Below are 23,816 nucleotides of genomic sequence, written 5' to 3'. Positions count from 1 at the left end.
GTGCTTGCTCCAATCATGTCGTCCCAATGCCTGGCCAAACTGACAGTGATCCACGCTCGTTAGTTGCCGAAGAGTTTGGGAGCAGCAGATTGGTGTCAGATTTCTGCAGTGATTTGGGCCAAAGGATCTCTAAGCGAGTGGCTTGTCGTTAGTGGCTGGATTCCCCTGGGCTTCTGAAGAGCTTCAAGAGAGAACCCGTCCTTTCATCCCGTCGGCAATTATATCCGGGCCTCTCTACACAGCCAGTGGCAACTCTCGCCAACAAAGTAAACCCTTACCCGTCGGCTTATGACTTGCCTAGTTCCTTCGTGTTGTGTCAACATCAAAATTTTTATTACGTTTCACTTGCGTTTTTGTACCAGCTTGGTGGCCTTCTTAGGTACGCACGACACTTGCGCTTCGCTATTTTCGTTTTGCAGGCGCCATGTCAGATCCCACCATGCTACCTGCGCCAGGGCTACACGAGAACATCCAAGAAAATAGTTGACTGACGCTGGTAATTTCGGTAAACGACAAAAAGTGGTATAATTATAGAGCAACGCTATAGCTGTGGTCTGTGTCCAAAACTGTTTTTTATGTCCAATGCATCATGAATGATAAGGTCGGTTGCCCTTGCGCTAATGGACCGAGCGGGCTAGCGCCTTCGGATCCGAATGTCGTGTTATTCAACCGCAACATCCGAATCAGTTGAATGCAACCGTCGCCGACGCTACATTCTTGCCGCTGACCTCAATACTCTTTCCTTTATCTGCGCCTGCTGTGACATCCAATTCGAGTGTCTCCCGCGGCCAGAGAGTGACGTAGTTGTCGGACCATATCACCGGGTTCACATCAGCTCCCTTGTCATCGACGAGGTTGAGCCTCACAAATACTGCAGGCACAGTTGATTTGTTCTCGACAACAACGGTGCGGCCACCATTGACAGAGGCCTTCGTGGACACTTGCAGCTCCGCCTGCTTCATCTTATTCAGCGCGGTAAAGTCGGCATACTTAGTGACCGGAGTGTGGTACCACGTGGATTCGCTCCAGTCAAGAGTATCACTTCCGTTGGCAAGCCAGTAGACGTTGCGGCTTAGGGTGGTGTTCTTGTCATCCGCCAGCCTTAGTCGTACCAAGACGACATCCTTAACGCCTCGGACAGCGCTCGCAAGTGACGCGACAACCTTGCTCTTGTTTGGCTCGGTGTCGATCTTGCCCCCTGCTGTCGAGATCACCTTGCCATCGAGGGAAATGACTTGTACATCGACATTGCGTGTCCCGCGTTTGTCCAAGGATTTGTTGATCACGTACACGGATCCCTTGACATAGTCGTAGGCGACATGCTCCATCCTCGCTCCGACCTTGGCGCCAAAGTATGAACCTGCGGGATGGAGGTAGTAGTCGAACAAGTTCCAGTGCAAACTAGGCCAGGCGTTGTTGAGCATCCAGTATATAAGACCTGTAGCTGGTCGTTCGGCGTTCCAACGAGCGGCAAAGCCCTCAAATTCTGCTCGCGTCGCCTCGTAATCCATCATCTGGGCCTTCATGAGGTAATCGTCCAACGAGTCGGCCATGGCAGAGCCTCCGCCGCTGGCACCACCTTGTCTCTTAACCAAGGCCTCGTTGTAGATCTCTCGCGTGTAGAATTGCGATCCTTGATTGGACATATGGTAGAGGCCCTTTTTGGGTTCCTTCCAGAGGTCGTCCATGTCCTTTGAAGACAGGAACTTGCGGAGGCTGCCTTTCTCTGGCGTGCCCACACCGGCACCAAGCTCTGAACCGAAGCCAAAAGCAGCGCCCTTACGGTTCTTGGAGTCGTCCGTGTCGTACCAGTAATTTGGCGGCACCCAATCGTACGGACCTTCCATTTTCATGCCCGACGGACCCAACAGCTTAGGGTATCCACGCTTCGATGCAGAAGCGATGATAGGCATTTGCCAGTCTGCGGCCTTGAAAGCATCAACGTAGAGTTTGGTTGCTGTATCATCAGGCCAGTAATCACTACCAACCAGGAAGGTTAGCATGCTGGGATGGCTCTGCATCATCATAGCCTCATGACGCATGCTGGCTGCGGCGATATCGTAGTCGGCATCGCTATAAACCGGTGGCGGCTGGATTGCAAGGTCTTGATTGTAGCTCCATGCCTCCCATTTATCGCAGCATTCCCAGCCAGCCATGACCATGAGGCCTAGCCGGTCGGCAATGTCATACAGCTCCGGGTGCTCTTGCTTGCCCTCGAGTCGCACTGTATTGTGACCAAGATCGAGCATGTACCGCGCCTGAGCCTCAAACTTGGCCGGGTCCCAGCGCAGGAACATGTCGGCGCTGTATCCTCCACCCACTACCTGAAACGGCTGACCATTGACGAAGAAGATGGTATCGTTGTATTTGTTGACCTGCGAAGTGACGGTGCGGAATCCGAAAGTACGCTCGGATGAATCTGCGAGTTCGCCGTTCATCGACACACTGAGGCGGGCGGAATACAAAGGCTGTTCGCCCCAGATCTTTGGCCACCAGATCCGCGCATCCTGAACGGGAATGGTCAGAGCAACTTCGCGCGACTCAAGAGGGCCAATATCGAGGCTTTGTTGACCCTCGTATTTGTTTCCACTGGAGGAATTGCATGTCACGAGCCCTTGAACGTCAATCGTGGCTCGCTGGTTCTCAAGGTTTGTGACAATTGCCTTCAGCGTGACATTACCGCCGCCTTGGCCAGATGGTGAAGCCATGCCAGTGACGAGTCGGTAGTCGGTGATTGAGGAACCGCGTGTTTGGTGAACCGTCACATCGCGCCATACGCCCGTCCCGTTGTCGGCAGGGTAAGGATTCCAGTCGACAAAGCCAAGGGCAAAATCGTAGTTGTAGTTGGTAGGGTACACCTTGATGGCGAGCACGTTGTTGGTCCCAACAAGATTTGTGATGTCGAATCGCTTCCCGACATACGAGCCGGCGTGTTCCGTCTTATCGGCCAACTTATTGCCATTGAACCAGACATCCCCCTTGGACGTAATGCCTTGGGTCTGCAGGAAAAAGTGATTGCCGCTGCCTGAAGCGACGGCGGCAGCATCCAGTGCGAACTCTTGGCGGTAGATCCAGGGCACGGCGAAGCGACTTGCGTCGACCTTCTTGAGGTTGTCGGAGAAGAACAAGTCAGTATCGTTGTAGACGCCGGCCTGGATGAGGCACGCCATAACCGTGCATTTTGACGCGTCAATCTGGTACCACGAAGAGACATCCGCCCCGGACTTGGACAACGCCGAGAGGTCATTGCCGGCTTGGGCTGTCGACTGAATGCGCCAAGCGGGCACTGGAACGGCAAGGCCCATAGCCGTCCCGATATGTGCCAAACCGGCTGACCCATGGCCCCTGGTCAGCCCGACGGCCAAGCCAGTGACCAGAGCAGCTGTGAGGACTGAAACCATTGCAGCGATGGCCCACTTGTGACGGGCCAACTTTGCACCAAATGTGGCGTGGCTGGCATCGGGGAGGACAGCTTCAGAGTTGACGGGCGGAACCTCCTCCGCCTTTGTATCTGGCGCCTCATGATCGGTTCCCCGCTCCATGGCGGCGCGCCTAGTTGCACAAGGCACCTTGATGCGACGTTTCTTTTGTTTGTGCTTTCCAAGACACTGGACCAGGAACCAGACCGTGGTGGTTCCAGTCGGGCCGGTGGTGCAGAGACCCGCCTTAGGAATGCAGGCCGCTGCGGCACTGCGAACAGGCGGCAGCCTTAAGGTCCCAGCAAAGCCGCCAAAAAAATGTCAGAAAAATTGCTTGAGGGCGATGGCCACAGGAAAGCGATGATGCTCACCCCTGAGTCTTTACTTTTCTTTTCTTTTCTTTTTTCTTTTGGATTCGACGTGAGCCCCTCGCCTAGCAATCCGTGGCGGGCGCCGATCTAAACTTTGCCAAGTAAATGGGCGGGGTTCAGGAACCCGAGTGAGGCCTAAAAGGCTGCACGGGAGGATAAAGGCAAGGGACAGAAACGGGAAGGAGCGACGAAGGGTGAGTATAATGATGATGCTGAGTGTCTGAGGAATTTGTCAAGGTTCAGCGACGAGCGGCCAGCCAATTAAGAAGTGACCGGAGGCCGACAAAGCCAGCCCTCTCTGGAAAAGGCGCCCATTTCGGCTGTCGTGGTGACGGGCTTGATGTTGCCATGTTATGGATGGTCGCGGTCGGGCCCGCAGCAAGAGGTTTTTGCGTTACTTTAGCCTTGGGACGGTTGCAAGACATCGAAATTGCTCGGAAGGAGCGAGAGTCGGCTCAAGTTTCCTCGCTAAACGAATTGAGGCAAGCACCCTGGGCTAAGGAGAGCTACCCGGCTCCATTTCGGGCGCAATGGGCACGTGAATGTCACGTGAATCATTCGATGCGATGATATTATAGGTACATGTACTTTCAGCAATGCGAACAGCGGGAACTGACTGTCGTCTGATACATCAATGTGGTCTTTGAGCTTTAAACTCGCATAATTTATCCTCCGCCAGCCGTCTAGTGCGTTACAAGGCTGAAAGGGGCTATCACCGCTATTCCTGAACTGGTACCGATAATGCTGTCTTTCTTCTTTGTTTTGAAGCTTATGGAAAGCTTGAGAAAACCCGGTATCTTGCCTTAAATTAAAACCACCTCAAGCAAAACCGTATGGTATTAACCTCCGCGTCTGTTAACGTTTGTATCCGGAAAAAGACCCCCATGATGTTATCGGCAATTTACTTGCAGGTCGGGGTTCTCCACTCTCTCATACAACGTAGCACCAAACGCCGTTGCCACCTCCCACGTTGTATTTTTTCCTATCGTTTTTAGTGGAAGTTTCCGGCATGCTCACCCCTCGGACAGAACGTGCATCCTACAAAACCGGCTACTAGTAAAAGCGATCCTCATATTGTGTGCATTTGGGTTGCCATCCGAAATGATCAGTGCGTGTTTTCTCGAAGGGTCCAGGGACTCGGACCAGCTTGGCAGGTGTCATTGCGCTCATTAGTGCCTTTTCAAATTTGCAGCTACTCTTGCTGCTACAACCAAACAAAAATCCAGCCCTTCAATTGATGCTCAGCTACCCCGCCTACTTGCTGCGGGGGGCCATGGGAAAATGCTTGTTGGCCAATCTGAAACCCGGCACGGCACAGCTTCAGACGAAGACACCATCTTGCATATTTCCTGATCACATCTCAGGAAACCGCAGACTTTGTGTTGGCCGATGCAAAGATCAACGGAATGAGATTAATCGGCTTCTTCGCTGACAGTCCTAGCTAGGTCAACAACATCACCCGAGTGCGTCTCCTCTGCCAGTGTTGGCTGTGTTGCAAACCGCTGCAACTTCATATCCAAGGCCACTATCAAGAGGAGCGACGAGGAAAAGTTCATGCAAGCACTTAACAAATCACTTGAATGTCCCATAGAATATAGCCTTCATCGGCTGTGCTATTTCTTTCCAGCCCGTGTTCTGTATTCCAGAGAAGAAAGACATCAAACTCATGCGTCAATCAATCGGATGCGTCCGTAGTGACAGCCGATAAGTCGCTCTGCACGGCAGAGTGATCTCAACTTGTTGCATACCTTGCATATGCATGTGTGCTATGCACAACAACGGGAGACGAACCCCGTGTGAAACCCCTGACATCTCTGCGCGGGAACCTCAAACCCAACCGCAACTATACGTGAGCCCCTGATTGACCGTGCAACAGCTTGTTCCCGCGCCCATGGCCATGATATTGCGGCACGGGAACAAATGTATTGTAGAAGAGATAACTTCGCCAAAGGGGGGTTTGGTGAAGATTGAAATATGATAAGAGTGCGCGCAAGCCCTTGCAATTGCGTACAACCCGATCATGGGCTGGCCCACGATCTTGTCCTCAATTCCTGAAAACAACTCTGGCACCTCCGTAACAACACAGTGGCAAGTAGCCGGCTCCAGTCACCATGTCGAACTACAGATTAACACCAAAGTTCTACACGAATCCGGGGGTGCCTCCCAAGCCGCCGGTAGAAAAGTATACTCCGCCACAGAAACACAACGAAGATCCGATGCAAAAGCTGCGTAGCGCAAATACGGTAAACATTTCTGCCGAGCTGTTTGAAAAGGTGTTTCTGCGGGAAGCAAGGCACACGGGACTCAAAGATGGTCATCAACACCAAAGAGCCCAGCCACGAACCTTTGGGGACCCAACCCCAATGTGAGTTGCCCCTGATGATGTTTGCGGGTGGCTTGTGTGACAGCGACTGATGGCTTGGTAACAAGAGGATATATTGGCATGGTCATCGGCCTCACTCCACTGTCGTGCGACTTGATGGGCCTTCTCGGCGCTGATGGAGGTGCGGCAGGCATGTAAGTGTGGAAAGTTGTTGTACAACTACTTACTACGTTTCCATATCACGCGACTAGCCATGAGAAACACGGGCTGACCTAATCATCCTGCAGCGGTTCATACTACTTCTTCGGCGGTCTTCTCCAGATCCTAGCCGGGCTGGGCGAGTGGCTCCTCGGGAACACGTTCCCTTCAGTCTTCTTCACCACCTTTGGTGCCTTCTTCCTTTCCTTCGCAGCGACCCTGACACCATCGTTCGCGGCATTTGCCACATACGCCCCGGAAGGCGAGCCATCGTCCGCGGGCATGGGCACGCAGGCCTTCAACGCCGGCTTCGGCTGGTTCACACTGTGGATGGGGGTTCTGTCTGTGGTCTTCTTTGTGTGCTCCCTGCGGACCAACGTGGTACTCGTAGTCGTCTTTGGTGCCCTGGTCGGCGCCTTCACGAGCCTGACGGGCGCTTACTTCAAGTTCGCCAGCGCGGCCGCCCGTAACGCCGCCGCCGCCGCATCGCGCGCCTCGGCCGTCACGGGCACCGTCGTACAGGCCTCCGGGGCAGCGGGGCTGGTGGCGAGCCAGACGGCAGACAACTTTGTGCTGGCGGCCGGCGTGTGCGCCTTTATCGCGAGCATGGCCGTCTGGTGGCTGCTGCTGGCAGTCATGCTGGACACGATGGATTTCCCCATCGCCCTCCCGCGGGGAGACCTGAGTCGGTGGATCAAGCCGAGGCCGGCGGGGAGGGGTGAACCGAGGGTTTATGTTTAGCCATTGTGGTCGGCGCGCTTCTCCTATGTATACTTTCTTGTATGATTCTCTGTTTGACGTTTGATGAACATGCTGTATCCTAGAATCGGATTCTAATCACAAATCTCGCAGTATAATGCTAGCAAATACCATGACATCATTGTAAGCCTTTCAACTCGAGTTTGTTGCTAAGTCTGAAGATGGTGTCGTCTCGATCGCACCTCCTATTGGACGACTCCTGTAACTCTATCCGAGGTTGCCTTTGGTTGACCACCCATGCCGGCAGTGGTCCCATGTCAAGATGCTGTCAGAATTCATGCCTTGAGACCCCGTTGCCGGACGCACATGGGACAAAAATCGTTCTTTAAGATGACAAAAGTGAAGTCAGTGCGCTCTTTTTTTTTTGTGTGGCGTTTCCGGCTTTCGCCCGTCTTGATTCTTTCGTTATTTGACACGGACTTTCTTTTGCTTTTCTTCAAAAACTTTTTCTTTCTCCTCCTTGGATCACGGCCCGTCTCCTAAAAATAGCAAGCATCTCCTGAGGATTGCACATCTGCCTTGCCGTCGCGCAGATAAAGCTGTATCGGCGCCGAAAAAGGGGATTCCATAATAAGAGAGAGAGAGAGAGAGAGAGAGAGAGAGAGAGAGAGAGAGAGAGAGAGAGAAAAAAAAAAAGAGACAATCAGCCATTTCACTCTTATGCCCCAGGCGCGCCTCGGCTTGTACCGCTTTTTGCATTGTGATTTTATTTCTCCTCAGAGATCATGTCTATGTACAGAGGGATGAGAATCCCATTTGACTTTGGCACGTGTTGAGAAAGGGAGAAAGAAAGAATTGCATACTTTGCAATTCGTTGATGACCTCCAACGAAGCTTTCAGTTCTCTGCGGTGCCGAAGTCTCGGTGTGGCTTGTTGACCTGCATGGCGGTCTCGTTCGCATTGCTTTCCGGGGGAATTTGTTCCATGGTGTGACGCAAAAGGAAGCTTGAGAGTACGCGTCTTCGACTGCTTTTAGTCCCGTTGTTTTTGTGCCGTCTTCTCCTATTTTTGTCCCTCTCTTCTTTGTCTTTCCATAGGACCGGAACTAATTCTAGACGCACGGGATGCTAGCGGCTGAAATCAAGATGCCGGGACTTCTTTTTCTGGGCAGTCAGCTGGTCGGCCCTGTCACTTTGTCTTGGCGGGTGCAACGGCGCGTATACCTTGGTCATATATACCTTGTTCATACAAGGCCTTGGGACTCCAACTAGCAAGTCATACCCTGCAACTTTTGCCATGCTGTGGCCTTGGCTCTTTTCTCTGCACATGGGAGTTTTTTGAGGGCGTATTCGTAGCAAAAACAAAAAAGAAAAAAAAAGAAAGAAAAGGGGGAGGGGGAATGACTGCATTGGGCCCGAGGTCTCATTCATTTCATCGGCGTGGAGCGGGGAGGAGCGCTGCCACTAACACCAGGGCTGACGGCGATCACAACTTCATCCGTTCCCTCAATTTTGGGCGCCTCGGGAGCCAGGGATGGTCCGGGGAGGGAAGTCTAGTTGAGACGAATACGAGTGTGTAGGCCAGGCGATTCTGCCCCTCAAAAAAGCGTACAGTAGAAGCTGTTTGGTTGACGCGGTGCACACCACCATCCATTACATCAATTGACAAATCAGTACAATCCGCACACACAAGACGAACCCGAAAAGGCGCCCGGAATTTCTGCCCACTGCGGATACCCGGGTGCCAAATTAGACCTGGAAAAAATTCGGTCAAAAAAGCAAACACCCGAACATGGCTTGAGGAAGGGCAGAATACCCGGACATCAATGACGGACGATCTCCTAATACTAGATAGACTAGGAGAGGTCTATTCTAGGTGCGAGAGTCACCCCTGGGTGAGGGTCATCCCGGCTTAGCCCTGAGAACATCTCGAGAAGAAACATGTCTTATATCAATGCCCTGATCTTGGATCTTGTCCTCCAAGCCCACAATCATTGCCATCAGCCGTGTGTCTAATCTAATCGTGAACCCAGATCCAGGTCCCATTGAACGGCCAGATCTATTACTAAATTTCCTGAACCCGCGCACCACTTTTCCCGTCTGTCAAGGGTCTGAGAGGGAGAACAAAAAAAAAAAAAAAAAAAAACAAGGAGTTGACAGGACATGGTTTTGCAAAATCGCGCTTCGGCGTTTTCAGTCTTGATTCCGCAACCATCCTTGCATAGGTACCCGGGTGCCTAGCTTGACCTACCTACTACACATATCACGTTCTTCTTCCTCTTTCTTTAATACAGGCCCCTCTTCCGACTTCACACCAAAGCCTCGCCCACATCTCAAGTCGGAGGGCGAAGGGAGTTGCTACAAAGGCAGCACTGCAAAAATAAATAAATAAATAAACAAAAAAAGACCCCCCGGCAACCATGCGGATTTCAGACGTCCTCATCGGCAGCGCCGCCTTAACCAGCGCAAAGCCATGGGGCCGAAACCTATGGGCCTCAAACCCATGGGCCATCGAACCGTCGAAAGAATTCTCACTCGAAAAGCTCATAGACCTGACTCCCTTTGACGTGAACCGCTTCAAGCTCAAATCGCCCCAGGAGCTCCTCGCCAAGTTCGACAGCTCCTCCCGCGGTCCTGCGCCGGCCGCAGACGAGGAAGAGACACCACCGCCGATAGTAGCGCCGTCGTCAGGCCGCAACGACACCGAAGAGGCCCCCGGCAAGGTCGGGCACAGCACGGAAAAGACGGGGGCCGGTGGGCCCTGCACGCAGCCGGCGGTCCGTCCCGAGTGGCGCAACATGACGGAGCAAGGGCGGCGGGACTACGTCAAGGCGGCCAAGTGCCTGGTTGACAAGCCGAGCGAGGGCAGGTTCAAGGGCTCGCACAACCGCTACGAGGACCTGGTCTGGGTGCACCACCAGATGACGGACCAGCTGCACGGGTACGCGCAGTTCCTGCCGTGGCACCGCCGCTTCGTCAACGTCTACGAGACGGTGCTGCGCGACGAGTGCGGCTACCGCGGGCCCATGCCGTGGTGGGACGAGACGCGCGACGCCGGCAACTTTGCCGGCGCTCCCGTCTTCACGCCCGAGTACTTTGGCACCGCGCCCGTGCGGACCCGCGAGGGCCGCGGCGGCTGCATCACCGACGGCGTCTTTGCGGGGATGCTGGTGCACATCGGGCCCGGGACCGCCTTCGAGGAGCACTGCCTGTCGCGCGCCGTCGACGAGTCCCTGACCAGCGAGGTCAGCCAGGCCACCATCAACCAGGTCCACCGCCAGGACAACTTTGAGAGCTTCGCGGGCCTGATCGAGGGCTGGCCCCACGCCTACGGCCACAACGGAGTCGGCGCCGTCATGTCCGACGTCGGTCCCGCGCCCGGCGACCCCATCTTCTTCCTGCACCACGCCTTTATCGACCGCAACTGGTGGCGCTGGCAAAACGTCGACCGCGACACCAGGGTCTACGAGCTCGCCGGCAAGTCTAATGACAGGAACAAGCGCATCACGCTCGACTACGTCTTGACGATGAGGGGAATCCAACCAGACGTCACGATCCAGGATGTCATGGATACATATGGAGAAACGCTTTGTTACTCCTATGACTACTAAACTGGACGAAAAACATGTTACAATTTACAGGCATTCTTTTTTTTTTACTTATATTTCCTTTGTCATTTGGGCTTCATCTTTCCTTTGTTTTTTTTTTTCCTTTCTGTTTTTGCCTTGGGAGTAATGGGGCCCAAGATTGTTCGCTTTTCATACTCCAATTTCTTTCTTTGTCCATATATAGGTATGCTTCTTAATACCCCATTAGCCTGCCAAGTCAGCCTTGACCTACGGTTAATTTTAAACTCTTTTTTTTTCCTATAAGAGCACTGCCATGTTCCTTGTCACGTTGTGATTCTCTGGATAAGAATTCGAGTCCTTCGGGATCCACACACGTGCTCGAGTACGGAGAAAGAAACCTTCATTGAACCTTGTGATCAACATCGAAACCCGGGAACAAGGATTAACGGCCCGAAAGCCAAAAGAACAACCCCCAAAAAAAAACACTATCGGAAAGCTACCTGAAAATTATGCAAGGTGAGTAAAAAGCAACCGCAAATGGCTGCCTGCTGCGGTATATTATCATTATGGGCCAAGCCTTTGTAATCAAAGCATTCTCAAGCAAGATCCTCGTCTTTCTTTTATTTTATTTTTTTTTATTTTTTTGCTCTTGCATGCCCGGAACTATGAAACTTAGAGCAAACTGCAACCAGAACTGCCGTTTGCCCCTCATCTCAAGTCCTAACCCTACTCAATCATTTTTTCACTATCCCATGTGTGACAGCCCCCAACGTGGCTGTCTCTAGAACTCTCCAGAGTTTCGATTCATGTGGACCTTCATCTCTTCTGAACTTGGTTGCCGCCACTTTGGCATATCATTTTCATGGAATTTTTGGTCTCTTTTCAGAAGAAGCTGCAACTTGGGGTAGTAGTGAGCTTGTTGAGGTCGCGGTATAATGGCTGGCGAGAGTATACCTGCTTGCTTTTATTGCAGCTCTGGGCCTCTGGGCAGTTGACGGCAAGATCGACGCTGGAAATAGAGCTTGTAAGTACGAATGAGGGCCAAATATAAGTATCTCGCGAAATAAGAATTGTTTTGAGAGAATTTATCATTCTGGTACGGAAGTGAAAACAAATCAGAAAGGTGGTCAGAATCAAAGACTTCGATGGGCGAACAGACCTGGATAGGAGAAAGAGCTTAGATTACTTAATTTGTCCCTAGATTCATGCACAAATTTTGAATAGCAACTTAAAGGCACTCAGGGCTTACTCTAGCAATGAAACATACTTGCAACAACCTCTCTTTTGATATCGCGGTTAAAGTAGTAGACGTACAGTATCCTGACTCCTGAGAATCCCTGAATAATTTGAATACCTATCTGACTCGTTTGTCTGCGGATTACCTAGCTACTGAACATTCTTCCAACTCAACGATAAATTCGCAGATTGCAGCCAAGGATCTCCTGTTATCGACGCGTTGCAATTTGACTGACAACACCATCCCATGGCAGACCATCTACCACGAGGTTGTGCCAGTCAGTAACCCCCCACTTCTCAAGCTGTGCAGCCGTAGGAATGTGCACCTTGCATGGGTTAATCAGCTCGACGCCCCTCAGCTCAACCGCCGACTCTTCCTGCTGGATCTTCTTGGCCATGATCCGCACCTCGAGCTTCTCCTGCCTGTCCACTTCATCCAGTTCCCCTAGCTTGATTTCAAACCCGCCGTGGTCCCGGAACCCGAGCCGCCTGTACAGTCTTGCCGCCGCGTCACTACTGCTGTAGAGCGCCGCCCACTTCGCGTGCCTGTCGCCTCGTTGCAGCCGAATCCCCTCACCCACCAAGGCCGCGCCGATGCCTCTGCCTCGATAGTCCGGGTGCACGCACAGCATCCGCAGCCACAGCATCATGGGTTGGATGCCACCTTTGGCAAGGCTATCTTGGCACCGCACATTGTACATCCTAAAGACCGCGTCGCGGAACGCATCCCCCGCTTTATTGTCGACACCACCACCATTACGCTGTCGCTTGTCCATCGTTTCCTTCAGCTCAACGAGCTCCTCCCTGGGGATTGTCACGTCTCCACTGCCCAGCTCGCTGTCAACCGAAGCGTTATGGTACGACCAGACGGCCAAGCCGACGACTTCGTTGCCGCCAGGGAGCACAAACACGAGCACGTGCCCGGACTCGACGTATCTCTGAAGGAGATCACCGAGGTAGCGCCGGCGAGTTGTGGCTCGGTAGGCGGCGGCATGCGCAGGGCTCTTGCCGATGTGTGGGTTGCGGAACGTCATGACGGGTATGTCGGGCGTTGCCGCCACGACAATGTCGACGATACTGTCCAGGTGGAGGGCGTGGTCGGCTTTACGTATCGTGCCCCAGTGGTTCGGGGGCGGAGTGGGGTCATATTCCAAGTGGCTGTAATGCCATGTGCGGAGGATCCCGTCGTCCTGTCGCGCGGCCATGTCGGTAGTTGGTGGTGGTGTGTCTTTTGTAGGTGTGATTTGTGTGTCTTTGCCGCCATGGCCTCGCCCATTTTGAACAAGTCCCGGTGACTTTTTCTGGCATGGAAAGAACCTCATCTCTGGACTGGTTTTCGTAAGCAATCATTTTTTGTTCAGGCTACAGCGCTGTCTGATAACGAACCCCGTGAGGCCTTTGAGCTTTTCCTTACCTTGTAGACGTAGAGTGCAGGAGGTTCCTCCGGATCACTGTCATCTTTTTCTCCCCATCTGGGGCTTGGATCTGGAAATTGTCCATGAGGAAGAAATTCAGTAATCTCGAGGTTGTCGAAGAGAAGAGCTGAACCAGCCGGAGAGCCAGCCTACAAAAGAGGACTGTCTTGGAAGACCATTTCGTGTTTCTTGAACTTCGTCTGCTTCCTCACCTGAGTGGTAGGAGCAAGATTTTCGTCAAAATCTTTTTTTCAGAGCAGCAGGTGAGACTACGTGCTTTCCCGTTAGCGCCTTCCCAATTTATTTGTTGTGCTGTTGCATCATGTTGTGCTTGGTCGTTCGAATTCGGAAGGACCAACCTAGATAAAGCAGCAAGACAAGAAAAGGGTGTATGTAATATGAGGATACATATATACGAGGCAGTCAACTGGGGGTTATGTATAATAAGTAGTATTAGTCCCGTGAGGGAAGCAATCCGAAACTAAAATCTCTTATGCTCAAGGCAGAACACTAAGGAGGGGGTGCGGACACCATCCCGAATCATGGCTCCACCAATCATGACAGCTCGTCTTGAGTGGATTTCTGTTTCGTTTTCTGGGAGCACCTCCAAGTTGATCCATGATGCGTACTAACCAATAAACCCGAGATGTAGACATAGATTGCTCATAGTTGGTTCGAGAGAGGGAGGGTGGTTTTGCGTGAGAAGTAAGGTCATGTGCGGTCGTTCGTGCTGACCGGTGTACCAGGCGAGATTTGCAGCACGAGTAAGAGTCTGCGGGGTACCGAGATAGATACCAGAGCACTATGGGTGCGAGGAGTACGGGTGCCAAGGAGAAAACAAAGAAGTAGATATTGACACGTCTTTTGGAAATGAATAATGTAGCATTACGTTACTAGTTTGATGGTCTCCTTCAAATAGAGAGACAAGCTTCTTCTTTTTGGATGTAAATGCAGCCAAGCAGGATGGATATATAACAGAAAATGCAAGTTCAAAGTTCAGAAATAGGAAATATGGACTGCTAGTCTCAGAAGAGCCCACCTCAAGGTGTGTGGTAGAAAAAAAAAGAGGAAATGCGTAATTTATAAAGTTGCAAATAACAACCGCCAAGTACAGTCAAGTATCGGCGTCTCATTTTGGCCGATAGGGTTGCCACTGCTGAGTCGCCTGCATCGGTCTGTTGACAGGCTCGACGTCTGGCAATTCCACGGGTGGCAGACTGGGGACGGCTTGGTATTGCTGACGTGATGCGTAGTAGGGTTGTTGGAACTGCTGCGATGGCGACATGGACCGAGGCCGTGGTGGTGGTGATTGCTGACGCTGATCCCGATGCTCACCTGCCGTCTCTGGGATCGGCCCGAAACTCGGAGACGGCTCGGGGGAATCTAACGGCATGTTGTTTACGCGTGCATACTGGCCATGCGCGTCGGAAACAGCGCTCATCATGCTGACTCTGTTGGCGTTGGCGTTGGAAGTGATTGGCGACGTGGGTTGCGAGACAGATCTCACGGACAAACCGCCGCCTGCGGCCATGGTGGGTGCGAGTGTGTTGCCAGACAGGTACTGATCGCCCCTTCCCTCAGCTTGACGGCCATCATCTTCCTCTTGAACTACTGTCTGGGTTGTCCTCGACGACCGTGTCGATGTCTTGGGTGCCAGGCCGGGCATGATCTTGGTGTTGTAAGCCTCAGGTGAGAAATGGTCTGGGCTGAAGCTGTGATGGGGGTTTTGGCTTTGGTACTGGGATTGAGCCTCGCCCATGTCGGGTAGGGCATTGTTGACGTATGTCGCAGGGAAGTCTGCGATAACTCGGCTGTCTTCTTCCTTGTTTCGTAACCGCCATCCCATTTTCCAACAGAACAACAGAACGATCAGGGCAATGAGAATGAGTGCACCGATGACTATACCGGCAATAGCGCCGGGGTGCAAACCTTTGTCTCTACTCTCTACCGGCAACGGTATGGATGTCGGAACCGGGGGTGGCGCAGGTGTTGATGTTGGCTGGTCCTCGATGAAGACCGCGGCTTCTGTTGCGTTATCGCTGAGGCGGGCGGGAATGAGTTTGTTTTGTGGGCAGCCGGTTGGTTTGCATGGATTTTCTGAACAGCAACCCATAAATGGAATGTTATTGTTTTGGCAGGTAAACCAAGATTTGCTTGCATTCGCAGTCGAGCAGCTTTGTGGAGGCACCTTGTCGTAGGAACCTCTGTTGAAAGTAGCTGTTCGGAGATCTTTGCTTTCACAGACGCCGCCATTGTCGCATGGATTCGTCATACAGCAACCGATGAACTTGACGGGAGAGTCATTACAAACGTAGAAGGAGCCGTCCACAGGACATGACGGCCCTAGTTTTAAGACCATGGTCAAGGCGAATGAATGGGTGAGCGAGTTGGCTTAGATACTGGCGATGATGGTCCGGCGATCGTCGATAAGGCCAGAAATGCCGCAGAGAAAGTGAGGTGGTGATCAATTGGAAACTTGGGAGAAAAAAGTTGCAGCAGGTGCCAGAAACAGAAACGAGAGCAAGAAATCTCGTGGAACACGGTGCGAACGGGTATACAAGCAAGCCGTTGTCGTTTGGTGGCCGCTTGTGGAACCCAGCAAGGATGGCGTCGCGCCACAAGATGCTGAGTTGTCTCTGGTTTGTTATAGGAGAACAAGAATTCCCTCGGGTAATGTTAATATCGATGATGTTTCTTTTTTGGCAGCGCCCAAAGGGTTGACTGAGTTGTACCGAAGAGTAATCGAGGCACAGAGGAGTAAAGCAGACGAGAAAGTCCGAGTGACGTTTGGCGTGGGGAAGAAGGATTCGATACAGTAAGTACAACAGCTAAAATTTGTCTGGAAGAAAGGACTCGGATGGCGATCGAAAGGATGATCAGTATCAGAGCTGAAAATGGGTTGCGAACTAAAAACAGCTGGTGACGAATTGTCAAAGAGTGAAGCAACCAACCCTCAAAAAAATAAAAAAAAAAATAAAAAAAAATACAGAGAGAATTTAGATTTTGTCGTTGGTCGGTTGCGGGCAGGTGGCTGGCCGAATACTTTTCATAGCTTGTGGCCGCCAAGCTGGTGAGATGCGGTTCGCATGCTCGTCGCATCTGATTCCCAAATCCCTCGCGGCTATCAGCGCCAAGTGTCTGCCGCCCGACTAGCTGTGGAGCGATTTATTGTGGATGCACTGCCTCGGATTGCTGGTTGTTTTTCTCCAGGCCTTTTTGAGTACGCACACACACCAGTGGGGTGGCTTGGTGGACAAGGCTCATCATCATTACAACTCGCGGCAGCCTGCACTTCGCCCCCACCGTGCACCAGCTCTGGGTTCTACAGACAATAAAAGGTAGGTATGAAGAAATCGTGTTTTTTTTTTTTTTTTTTTTTTTTTTTTTGCAACAATGTACTCGAATCAAACTATCTACTGCAGTGTGCTCGCGCTGGATGTCGGTATGCGCACATTGACGGATCTTGACAATCGGAAAGACACGGCAGGTTGTCAATGGTTAAGCACGTCCATCTTCCTGATGCCAACAGCTCCATTCCACATCCATCCCCACATCAGGTAAGCTTACCTTTAATTTCTCGCCCCATCCCTTCTTCCCTTTTGCGTGACGACAAGAAGGGTCCAACTTTGCGAGTCGCGAAGTAGGACCAATCAGCTTCACCGCAAAATTTTGGAGGTCCACCAGGCGCAGTCAGGTTGCAGCACAAGCGCTCGTTGCAACAGCAGTTGCATATCCGCGTTGGGCAACAGCCTGGAGCAAACCTACAATGCTAAATTTAGACTCGCTTCACTTTTATCCTCCGATTAAGATGTAGCTTTGACTGACGGCAGCGCCTGGCAATTACTGTGGCATCCCAATTCACTCTCTGATGTCGCGTGCGGTTTTGGTGGACGATCGTCAGGTACAATTGTGATGCTTCAATTCAACAATGTTGTCATTTTGTCTTTGAACCGGGAGAAACTAAATAGCTCGACAGATCCACTGAGAGGTCTCTCGTTAGTCTTTGGATATTGAAGGGGATAAAAAAAAGGATACAGCGGGACTAGGCATAAGCTATCAAGGGGTCACTAGACCACATAGTTATCTAGTGCTAGAGCTAAGACCATTGAAAGTTCGGACCAAAGGCTGCAGACAGGTCCTTCAGCAAGTCTTCGGACTGCGCCGCTGGAGTAGAGATGATCTATCGACAGGGGAAATGCCTGAATTCAATAAGCATCAATCCCAAGACCCAAAAACGGTTACTTCAGACCGACAAGGATAAAGCCAGTGTCGCTTGGTATGCCCCTTGGAATGTGGCTGCCTTGCCGCGCTCGCTCCCTGGCTTCGGTCTGGCAGTGAAAGGCCGGCTGCTCCACTTTTCCCACGAGTTCAATCAGTTCATCTGATCTTGCCAACGAACTAACCAACAACAATCCGACCGGCTATCCTTGTTTGCCATGCAAAAATGACCGAATTTGGAAGATGATTGAGGTGTCTCGGACTTTTTCTTTCTTCTGCTGCTTCATTCTTCTAATTCTTCCTCCCATTGATTTCCTTCTTATCTCCAAACAATGCGCTCAACGATTCTTTCTCGGGCCCATTGCCTCCAACTGTGATGCGTACTGTACACGTTCCATTCCACGTTCCTAGTTGACTTGACCTTTTTCTTCGGCGCTGCCGACTAGAATTAAAAAAAAAGCACCCCTTTCCCGGTCCCGGCGAGACTTCAAGCGCCACCCCAAAAGCCAGTAAGCCACAACGCAAGCTTTTTTTTTTTTTTTTTTTTTTTTTTTTTTTTTTTTTTTTTTTTTTTTTTCTGTGTCGATCGCGTTGGCTTGAATGCAGGTACTTGACTTTAGTCAAGACTAGTTCTACCGCGTGTGTAGTTATTTACTTTTTTTTTTTTTTTCTTTTTTCCCCTGTATCAATGGGCAGCAAAATCTGTATTTGTGTGCAAATGTTGGAATGATGTTTGGATGTGGAGGACCTGAGAACACAGGAATTTGCATCGGTCATGCATACCAAGGAAAATCTTGAGCATACAAGAGCAGGAACGCAGTGACATGATATAACATCCAATCCAAAGAAAGCATTTAGCCTCTTGGAAGGGAAGGCTGACTGCTGTAGACGTACCCTTAGAAGCTCAGAACTTCTCCAGGAACTCGTTGATCTTCTGCGCGACAACATCACTGGCCTCTTCAGGCAGATAATGCCCATACCCATCTCCGACAGCCACGGGGGTATAATCCACGCCTTCGGCGATCCAATCTCTCCAGATGCCAGCCACATCCAACCTGGCGCCTAGCTTCTCCGCCGAGAACATGACTAAGGTCGGCACGGCAATCTTACGGCCCGCCTTTTGATCCTGGACCTGCTCGACGACGTCCTCGTTCGACCCAGCCGCGTAGTCCTCACAGGTCGCGCGCAGCACCTCCTCGCTCTCGAAGAGCCCGGCATGCACGTCGATGGCCCCATCGGCCGCGATCCTCGCCCTACCGGCCTCGTTGGAGCCGGCGATCAGGGCGTGCGAGCCCCTGCACCAGCGCGCACCCCCGTACGCCTGCAGGATGGGCACGGCGAGCGCGACGTTGGCGAGCAGCGGCCAGTGGAAGTAGCCGCGCGACACGGCCGGGTCGGCAAACGACTCCCACTGCACCTTGGTCGGGACGATGTCGAGCAGCACGACGCCCAGGAGCGTCAGGCCCCCGCCGGCGGGGAGGAGGGCGTCCTGGGACACGGCGAGGCGGTGCGCGACGCGCGCCCCGCGGTCGTGTCCGCCCAGGATCAGGCCGCGGCTGGTGGTGGTGCCGTCGATGGCGAACGCCGCGCGCAGGGACTCGAGCAGCACGCGGCCGACGTCAAGCTTGGTTTGGCTGCTCGACGGCGTGCTGATCCCATAGCCTGGCAGTTCGGGGATGAAGAGTGAGACTTTGCCGATGAGGTCCGGGACGATCTGGTGTTTTTTTTTTTTTTTTTTTTTTTTTTTTGTTAGTCAAGGTTCGTCTCTAGATACGGCGCCGATTGGTTGTTGGCGGATGTACTGACGTGACGCCAACTTTTTTTTTTTTTTTATTCAGCGATATCAGTCAAGGTTTCTGCAGAAGTCTTGTTCCGCAATTCGAGGTTCAAGTTTGCTCACATCAGAGATGATTGGGGATAGCCGTGAATGAGCGTGAGGATGGGACGCCCAGGTTCAGCATCCGATGTGTACGCCACGACATTGGAACCCGAGGCCGTGGGGGTCGTGGTCCGCTTGAGGGCAGGGTAAAAGTTCTTTGGGTCGGCGGCCATTGCGACGCTAGGTGATGTATGTTGTTTCTAGAAGAGAGAAAAGAAAAAATTGCCTATCTCTTATCGTCTACCGCTATCTTTGGCATTAGGTTTGCTACAACTTTGGTGGTATTATACATCTGGAAACTCAAAGTATAAGGTCATGACTCCGAGGCATATTCCCGAACATCGGCCGATAACGTCGGGACAAACACACCGGCGGGCGGGGGTTGACGTCAGCTGACATTTATAAATCGTTGTGCGAATCTCGTCGGTGTTAACCGAAAAGCTCGGAATTAAATTGGTGTTGCTCCACACAATCACAATCAATCAAGACAGTAAACTAGACTAGACTAGACTAGACTAGACTAGTTTTGTCTACAGAATGAGGGGAAATTAAAATGACATTACTCAATGCGGCGTTAAACTATCAAAATACATCCAAGTTCATCAGCCAACAACAGATACCGTTCCCCGCACTTGCCGAACACGTTTGACATTCATTCATTCGTCTATAGAACACTACGGCTAACACGCCGAAACCGTTCCCAAACCGGCCAACAGAACAGCTCAGGCGTCCTTGCCGTAGGCGTAGGGAACGCCAGTGTTCTCAAAAACGCCGAGAAGCTCGTCCTGGGCCGACAGAGGGAAGCAGTCGGGGATGGAGACGCCGTTGGTCTCGGGAACGACGCGGTCGACACCGGCCTTGGCGTTGTAGATGATGGCGTTGGCCAGGTCGGTGGTCAGCTCGGTGTCGCCCCAGTTCTGGGGCGCAAAGGTGACGCTCGAGTGGGCCTCGGACATGAGGGTGTTGGGCATGTCCTCGGAGCGGGTGTAGTGGTGCATGCCGAGGTTGACCCAGGCGACCAGGTCCTGCTGGACCAGGCTCTCGTCGTCGTCGAAGAAGCGCCAGAACTCGACGAGGGGCGCCTCGGGCACGTTCTGGTTCAGGGCGGCCGAGGCGTCGGGCTCGGTGTCCTTTTGGCGCGACACGCCCAGGAACTGCTTGGCGAACTGGGCCGACTTGAGGAAGAAGGGCGAGCGCTGCGACGCGAGGTGGATGTTGCTCAGGCCCGGCACGATGCGGTAGCCGCGGTCCTCGCCCCACCTGTTCTTCTTGTCCTTGTTGACGATGGTGTACATGCTCTGGCCGTTGGCGGGCAGCGGCAGCAGCGCCTGCTTCTCCGACGGCACCTCGGAGATGTTGTAGCGCATCATCTCGAACTGGCCGCGCTCGGGGAACCACGGCTGCGTGATGTTCTCGACCACGATGTCGGTGCGCACCAGCGTGTTGGCGGCGCCGCCCAGGTCGAAGTCGGCCTTGTAGTTCATGACGTGCGTGTGCAGCGTGCCGGTGATGGTGTCGTGGATGCGCGGGCCCCACTTGCCCTCGTCCTCGGGCCGGTAGTAGTTGGCCTGGACGTAGCCGGAAGCGTGGGCGTCGACGCCGATGGTGCCGTCGACCCAGAAGGCGTAGTCGAAGAGGTAGTCGTAGTTGCCGACCGTGGCGATCTGGCGGACGACCAGCTTGGAGCCCTTGGTCGACTGCATGTAGACGCCCGGGTCGGTGTGGCGCGTGATGGGCGTGCCGATGTCGGTCTCGAAGATGCAGAGCGAGTTGTTGGTCCTGGTCGCGGCGGTGCCCGACGTGAAGTCGCTGTCCCAGTACGTGGCGTGGTAGGGGCAGTCGTAGCCGGGGATCAGGCGACCGACCTGCGCGCCGATGCCGTAGTAGCGGTCCATGTAGGCCGTGCCGGCCTGGAACGGGTTGTTGCCCGCGTACTGCGCGATGGCGTCCTGGAGCGAGAGCTCGTACATGATGCGCTCGCCCTTGAACCTGATGTCGTAGAACTGCACGCCCACGTCGCGGTCGAAGCGCGTGTAGAAGCTCCAGCCCAGGTACTCGACGTAGCGGTTCTCCGTGTCGACGGCGTACCGCTTGCCCTCGGGCTCGACGACGGTGGGCGCCATGCGCTCCTCGAGCTTGCGCCTGGCGCCGACCCGGTCCTTGCGCAGGAAGCTCTCGTCGGCCGGAGGCGCCGGCGTCTTCTTGATCTTGCCGGCCGTCCAGGCCTCGCGGAACTCCTCGATGGACTTGTAGATGACCAGGTCGTACACGATCATCCGCATCTTGTAGAGGCTCGGGTCCGTGCCGCTGATGTCGATGCTGACGTACAGGTTGGAAGGCTTGTCGTACGAGGCGAGTCCCTTGCGGCGGAACGGCAGCCACAGGATCCCGGTCGTCCCGTCGGTCGAGGAGGGGTTGCCCAAGAAGGTCTCGGCCGTGGTGCGGTTGTCATTGCTGCCGTAGTAGGCAAAGTCGACGAGGTCGTTGGTGATGTCGGCAATCTCGGACATGAACTTGGCCACGAACGGCTCGACGGCATTCCTGCGGGGAGTGTCGACAAAGCGTCCGTTGAAGAGGATGCTGCCACCATTGGCGCCGTTGTACTTGAAGTCCAGCGGCTGGATTTTGGTGGTGGTGGTGGTGTTGTCGACCGGCAGAGGGCCGACGTAGTACTCGGCGACGCGCGGCACATCCCTTCCGCCCTCGTTGATGACGACACGGGCGTGGCGAGGCACAGACGGGGCGCCGCCGTCGAGGTACGCCAGCACGTCGGTCTTGTTGGGCTTGAGAACCTCGACGTGCCAGACATAGTTGTCCGTCTGCGAGAGGTTCTGGGCCGTGGGGCTGGTGAGGTTCAGGCCGAGGGCCGGGTTTGACACCCAGCGCAGCACGCTGTCGACCTCCTCCTGGCTCAGAGCCTGGAAGGGGTTCGCCTTGGCTGCCTTGGTGCGCTCATTCTTGGGCGCTGGGCAGGTCGATCCGCTCCCCGTGCTGTTATTGTTGGTGCGGCGGGAGAGGGTGTTCTTGGCCTGGCCGCCGCTGAGATCGCGGGCGTGGCGAGTCTCAAGCAGGGCGTTTGCCGCCGCTGCGAGACAGAGGGAGATGACAGAAGGCTTCATGGCTGCTCAACGTTTCAGCTTGCGGTGGCTGGCTGCTGGCTGCTGGCGGGCTCGGTGAGGAGGTGTTGCCTGGTGATGAGAAGGTCGAGCCAGCACGTCGAGAGCAGCAGAACAAAGTCCCCTTTTTATAACCGCATCGGAGCTGCAGTCTCCTGCCGTGTTGCAGCTCCTTCATGCCAAGATTTCAACATCGCCGTCGTCGGAGGCAAACTTGGCTCTCGTCGGACACATGGTTGCTTGCTATCGAGGCTTACCTATACTGGAAAAGAGGGAAAAAAAGAGAGAGAGAGAGAGAGAGAGACAGAGACAGAGACAGAGACCCGCAGTCTCTTGGCATTAGGTTTACTCAAGTACACCTTTTTTGCCGTTTTGGGAACTTGCATCCAGACTAAATACGCATTCGTTATCATATTGTTGTTTTCTAGCCAGGTTGGAAAAGTTTGCTAGCAGTAGGTAGCCCAACTAACCAAGGTAGACATTGTGCCGACCCTCTCCATATCAGCCTGGTCGGCGGTATTTGCCGGTGGGTAGCGTCTTATCATCCTAATCTCTTGCGGATTTTTCTGACGAAAGTAATGGACCGATAGTGGCTATCTATGGACCCCAACCCACCCCAGACAGTCCACATTTGCGGTTGGGGATATCCACTCCTCCCGTCCAGTCAATCCGGGCTTTGCGGCATGGGCGTCCGAATGGCTGATCTACGGGAATACTCACAAAGTGACCCCCCTCTTATTTTTTTTTTTTCTTTTCTTTTTTTTTTCTTTATATGTACGTCCTTCAGGGTCATGACGTGGAAGACTCAGGTTGTGTCGGAAATTATGCTACGTTATGTATTATTGCAACCCACCCACGGCTGTCCTTGAGCACAAAGTATTCAAACATGCAGCGAGGCGGAGAACGGGGCCGCTTGCGGTGAATATATATATTGACGCTCAGTCCTTCCGCTTCTATTTTTACCTCTGTCCTGCACGAATTGTTCGCCGGACTGCTAATAATACAGACATTTGAATTAAAAGGGCCGCATCTCTCAAGCAGGGACCATAGTATCGATCAGGTAATTTATTGAGGACAAAACAAGGTAGCTTAGTCAAAAGCCTAGTCCATACAAGCAATCACATGCGTCCAGGTATGTATCCTGTGGGTATTAATATAAACCAGTGAGCTGAATTTTGTTTCTCTTGTTGTTATGTACATATGCTGACAAGCTGTATGCTTGTAGACAGACCATATTGTCGTCTGTCGAAGCAGGTTTATCATTACGTGACATTTGTTATTTGTCTCAAAGTCAAGGGTCAAGACCCTCAAGCAGCCGTGGATAACCCACGAACTGTCTGTCACCTTGTCATGAACGAGCTCCATTTGTTCCTG

At 53.0% G+C, this 23,816-nt stretch overlaps 6 protein-coding genes across 6 annotated transcripts; 2 read left to right on the top strand and 4 right to left on the bottom strand.

Moving 5' to 3' along the window:
- Positions 1–683: 683 nt before the first annotated feature.
- On the bottom strand, positions 684–3,542 carry PpBr36_02687 (uncharacterized protein; the record flags this gene model as incomplete). Its single annotated transcript, XM_029889865.1, has 1 exon — positions 684–3,542. The coding sequence occupies one exon, from the start codon at positions 3,540–3,542 to the stop codon at positions 684–686; it is 2,859 nt and encodes a 952-aa protein (XP_029754201.1).
- A 2,359-nt stretch (positions 3,543–5,901) lies between these two features.
- On the top strand, positions 5,902–7,052 carry PpBr36_02686 (uncharacterized protein; the record flags this gene model as incomplete). Its single annotated transcript, XM_029889864.1, has 3 exons — positions 5,902–6,155; positions 6,221–6,307; positions 6,401–7,052. 3 exons carry the CDS (start codon positions 5,902–5,904, stop codon positions 7,050–7,052), a joined length of 993 nt encoding a protein of 330 aa, XP_029754200.1.
- Positions 7,053–9,429: 2,377 nt separating this feature from the next.
- On the top strand, positions 9,430–10,620 carry PpBr36_02685 (uncharacterized protein; the record flags this gene model as incomplete). Its single annotated transcript, XM_029889863.1, has 1 exon — positions 9,430–10,620. One exon carries the CDS (start codon positions 9,430–9,432, stop codon positions 10,618–10,620), a length of 1,191 nt encoding a protein of 396 aa, XP_029754203.1.
- A 1,403-nt stretch (positions 10,621–12,023) lies between these two features.
- PpBr36_02684 (uncharacterized protein) lies at positions 12,024–13,299 on the bottom strand (the record flags this gene model as incomplete). The annotated part of the gene is made up of 2 exons (XM_029889862.1): positions 12,024–13,143; positions 13,229–13,299. Coding segments are annotated over 2 exons (1,191 nt in total), but the record flags the coding sequence as incomplete, so codon positions are not given.
- A 1,059-nt stretch (positions 13,300–14,358) lies between these two features.
- PpBr36_02683 (uncharacterized protein) lies at positions 14,359–15,342 on the bottom strand (the record flags this gene model as incomplete). The annotated part of the gene is made up of 1 exon (XM_029889861.1): positions 14,359–15,342. The coding sequence occupies one exon, from the start codon at positions 15,340–15,342 to the stop codon at positions 14,359–14,361; it is 984 nt and encodes a 327-aa protein (XP_029754205.1).
- Positions 15,343–18,351: 3,009 nt separating this feature from the next.
- Positions 18,352–22,445, bottom strand: PpBr36_02682 (uncharacterized protein; the record flags this gene model as incomplete). Its single annotated transcript, XM_029889860.1, has 2 exons — positions 18,352–19,161; positions 20,079–22,445. The coding sequence occupies 2 exons, from the start codon at positions 22,443–22,445 to the stop codon at positions 18,352–18,354; spliced, it is 3,177 nt and encodes a 1,058-aa protein (XP_029754204.1).
- Positions 22,446–23,816: the final 1,371 nt, after the last annotated feature.

Source organism: Pyricularia pennisetigena, chromosome 3 (genome assembly GCF_004337985.1).
Source record: "Pyricularia pennisetigena strain Br36 chromosome 3, whole genome shotgun sequence".
Taxonomy (NCBI): domain Eukaryota; kingdom Fungi; phylum Ascomycota; class Sordariomycetes; order Magnaporthales; family Pyriculariaceae; genus Pyricularia; species Pyricularia pennisetigena.
This window is presented reverse-complemented; position numbering and strand designations above follow the sequence as displayed.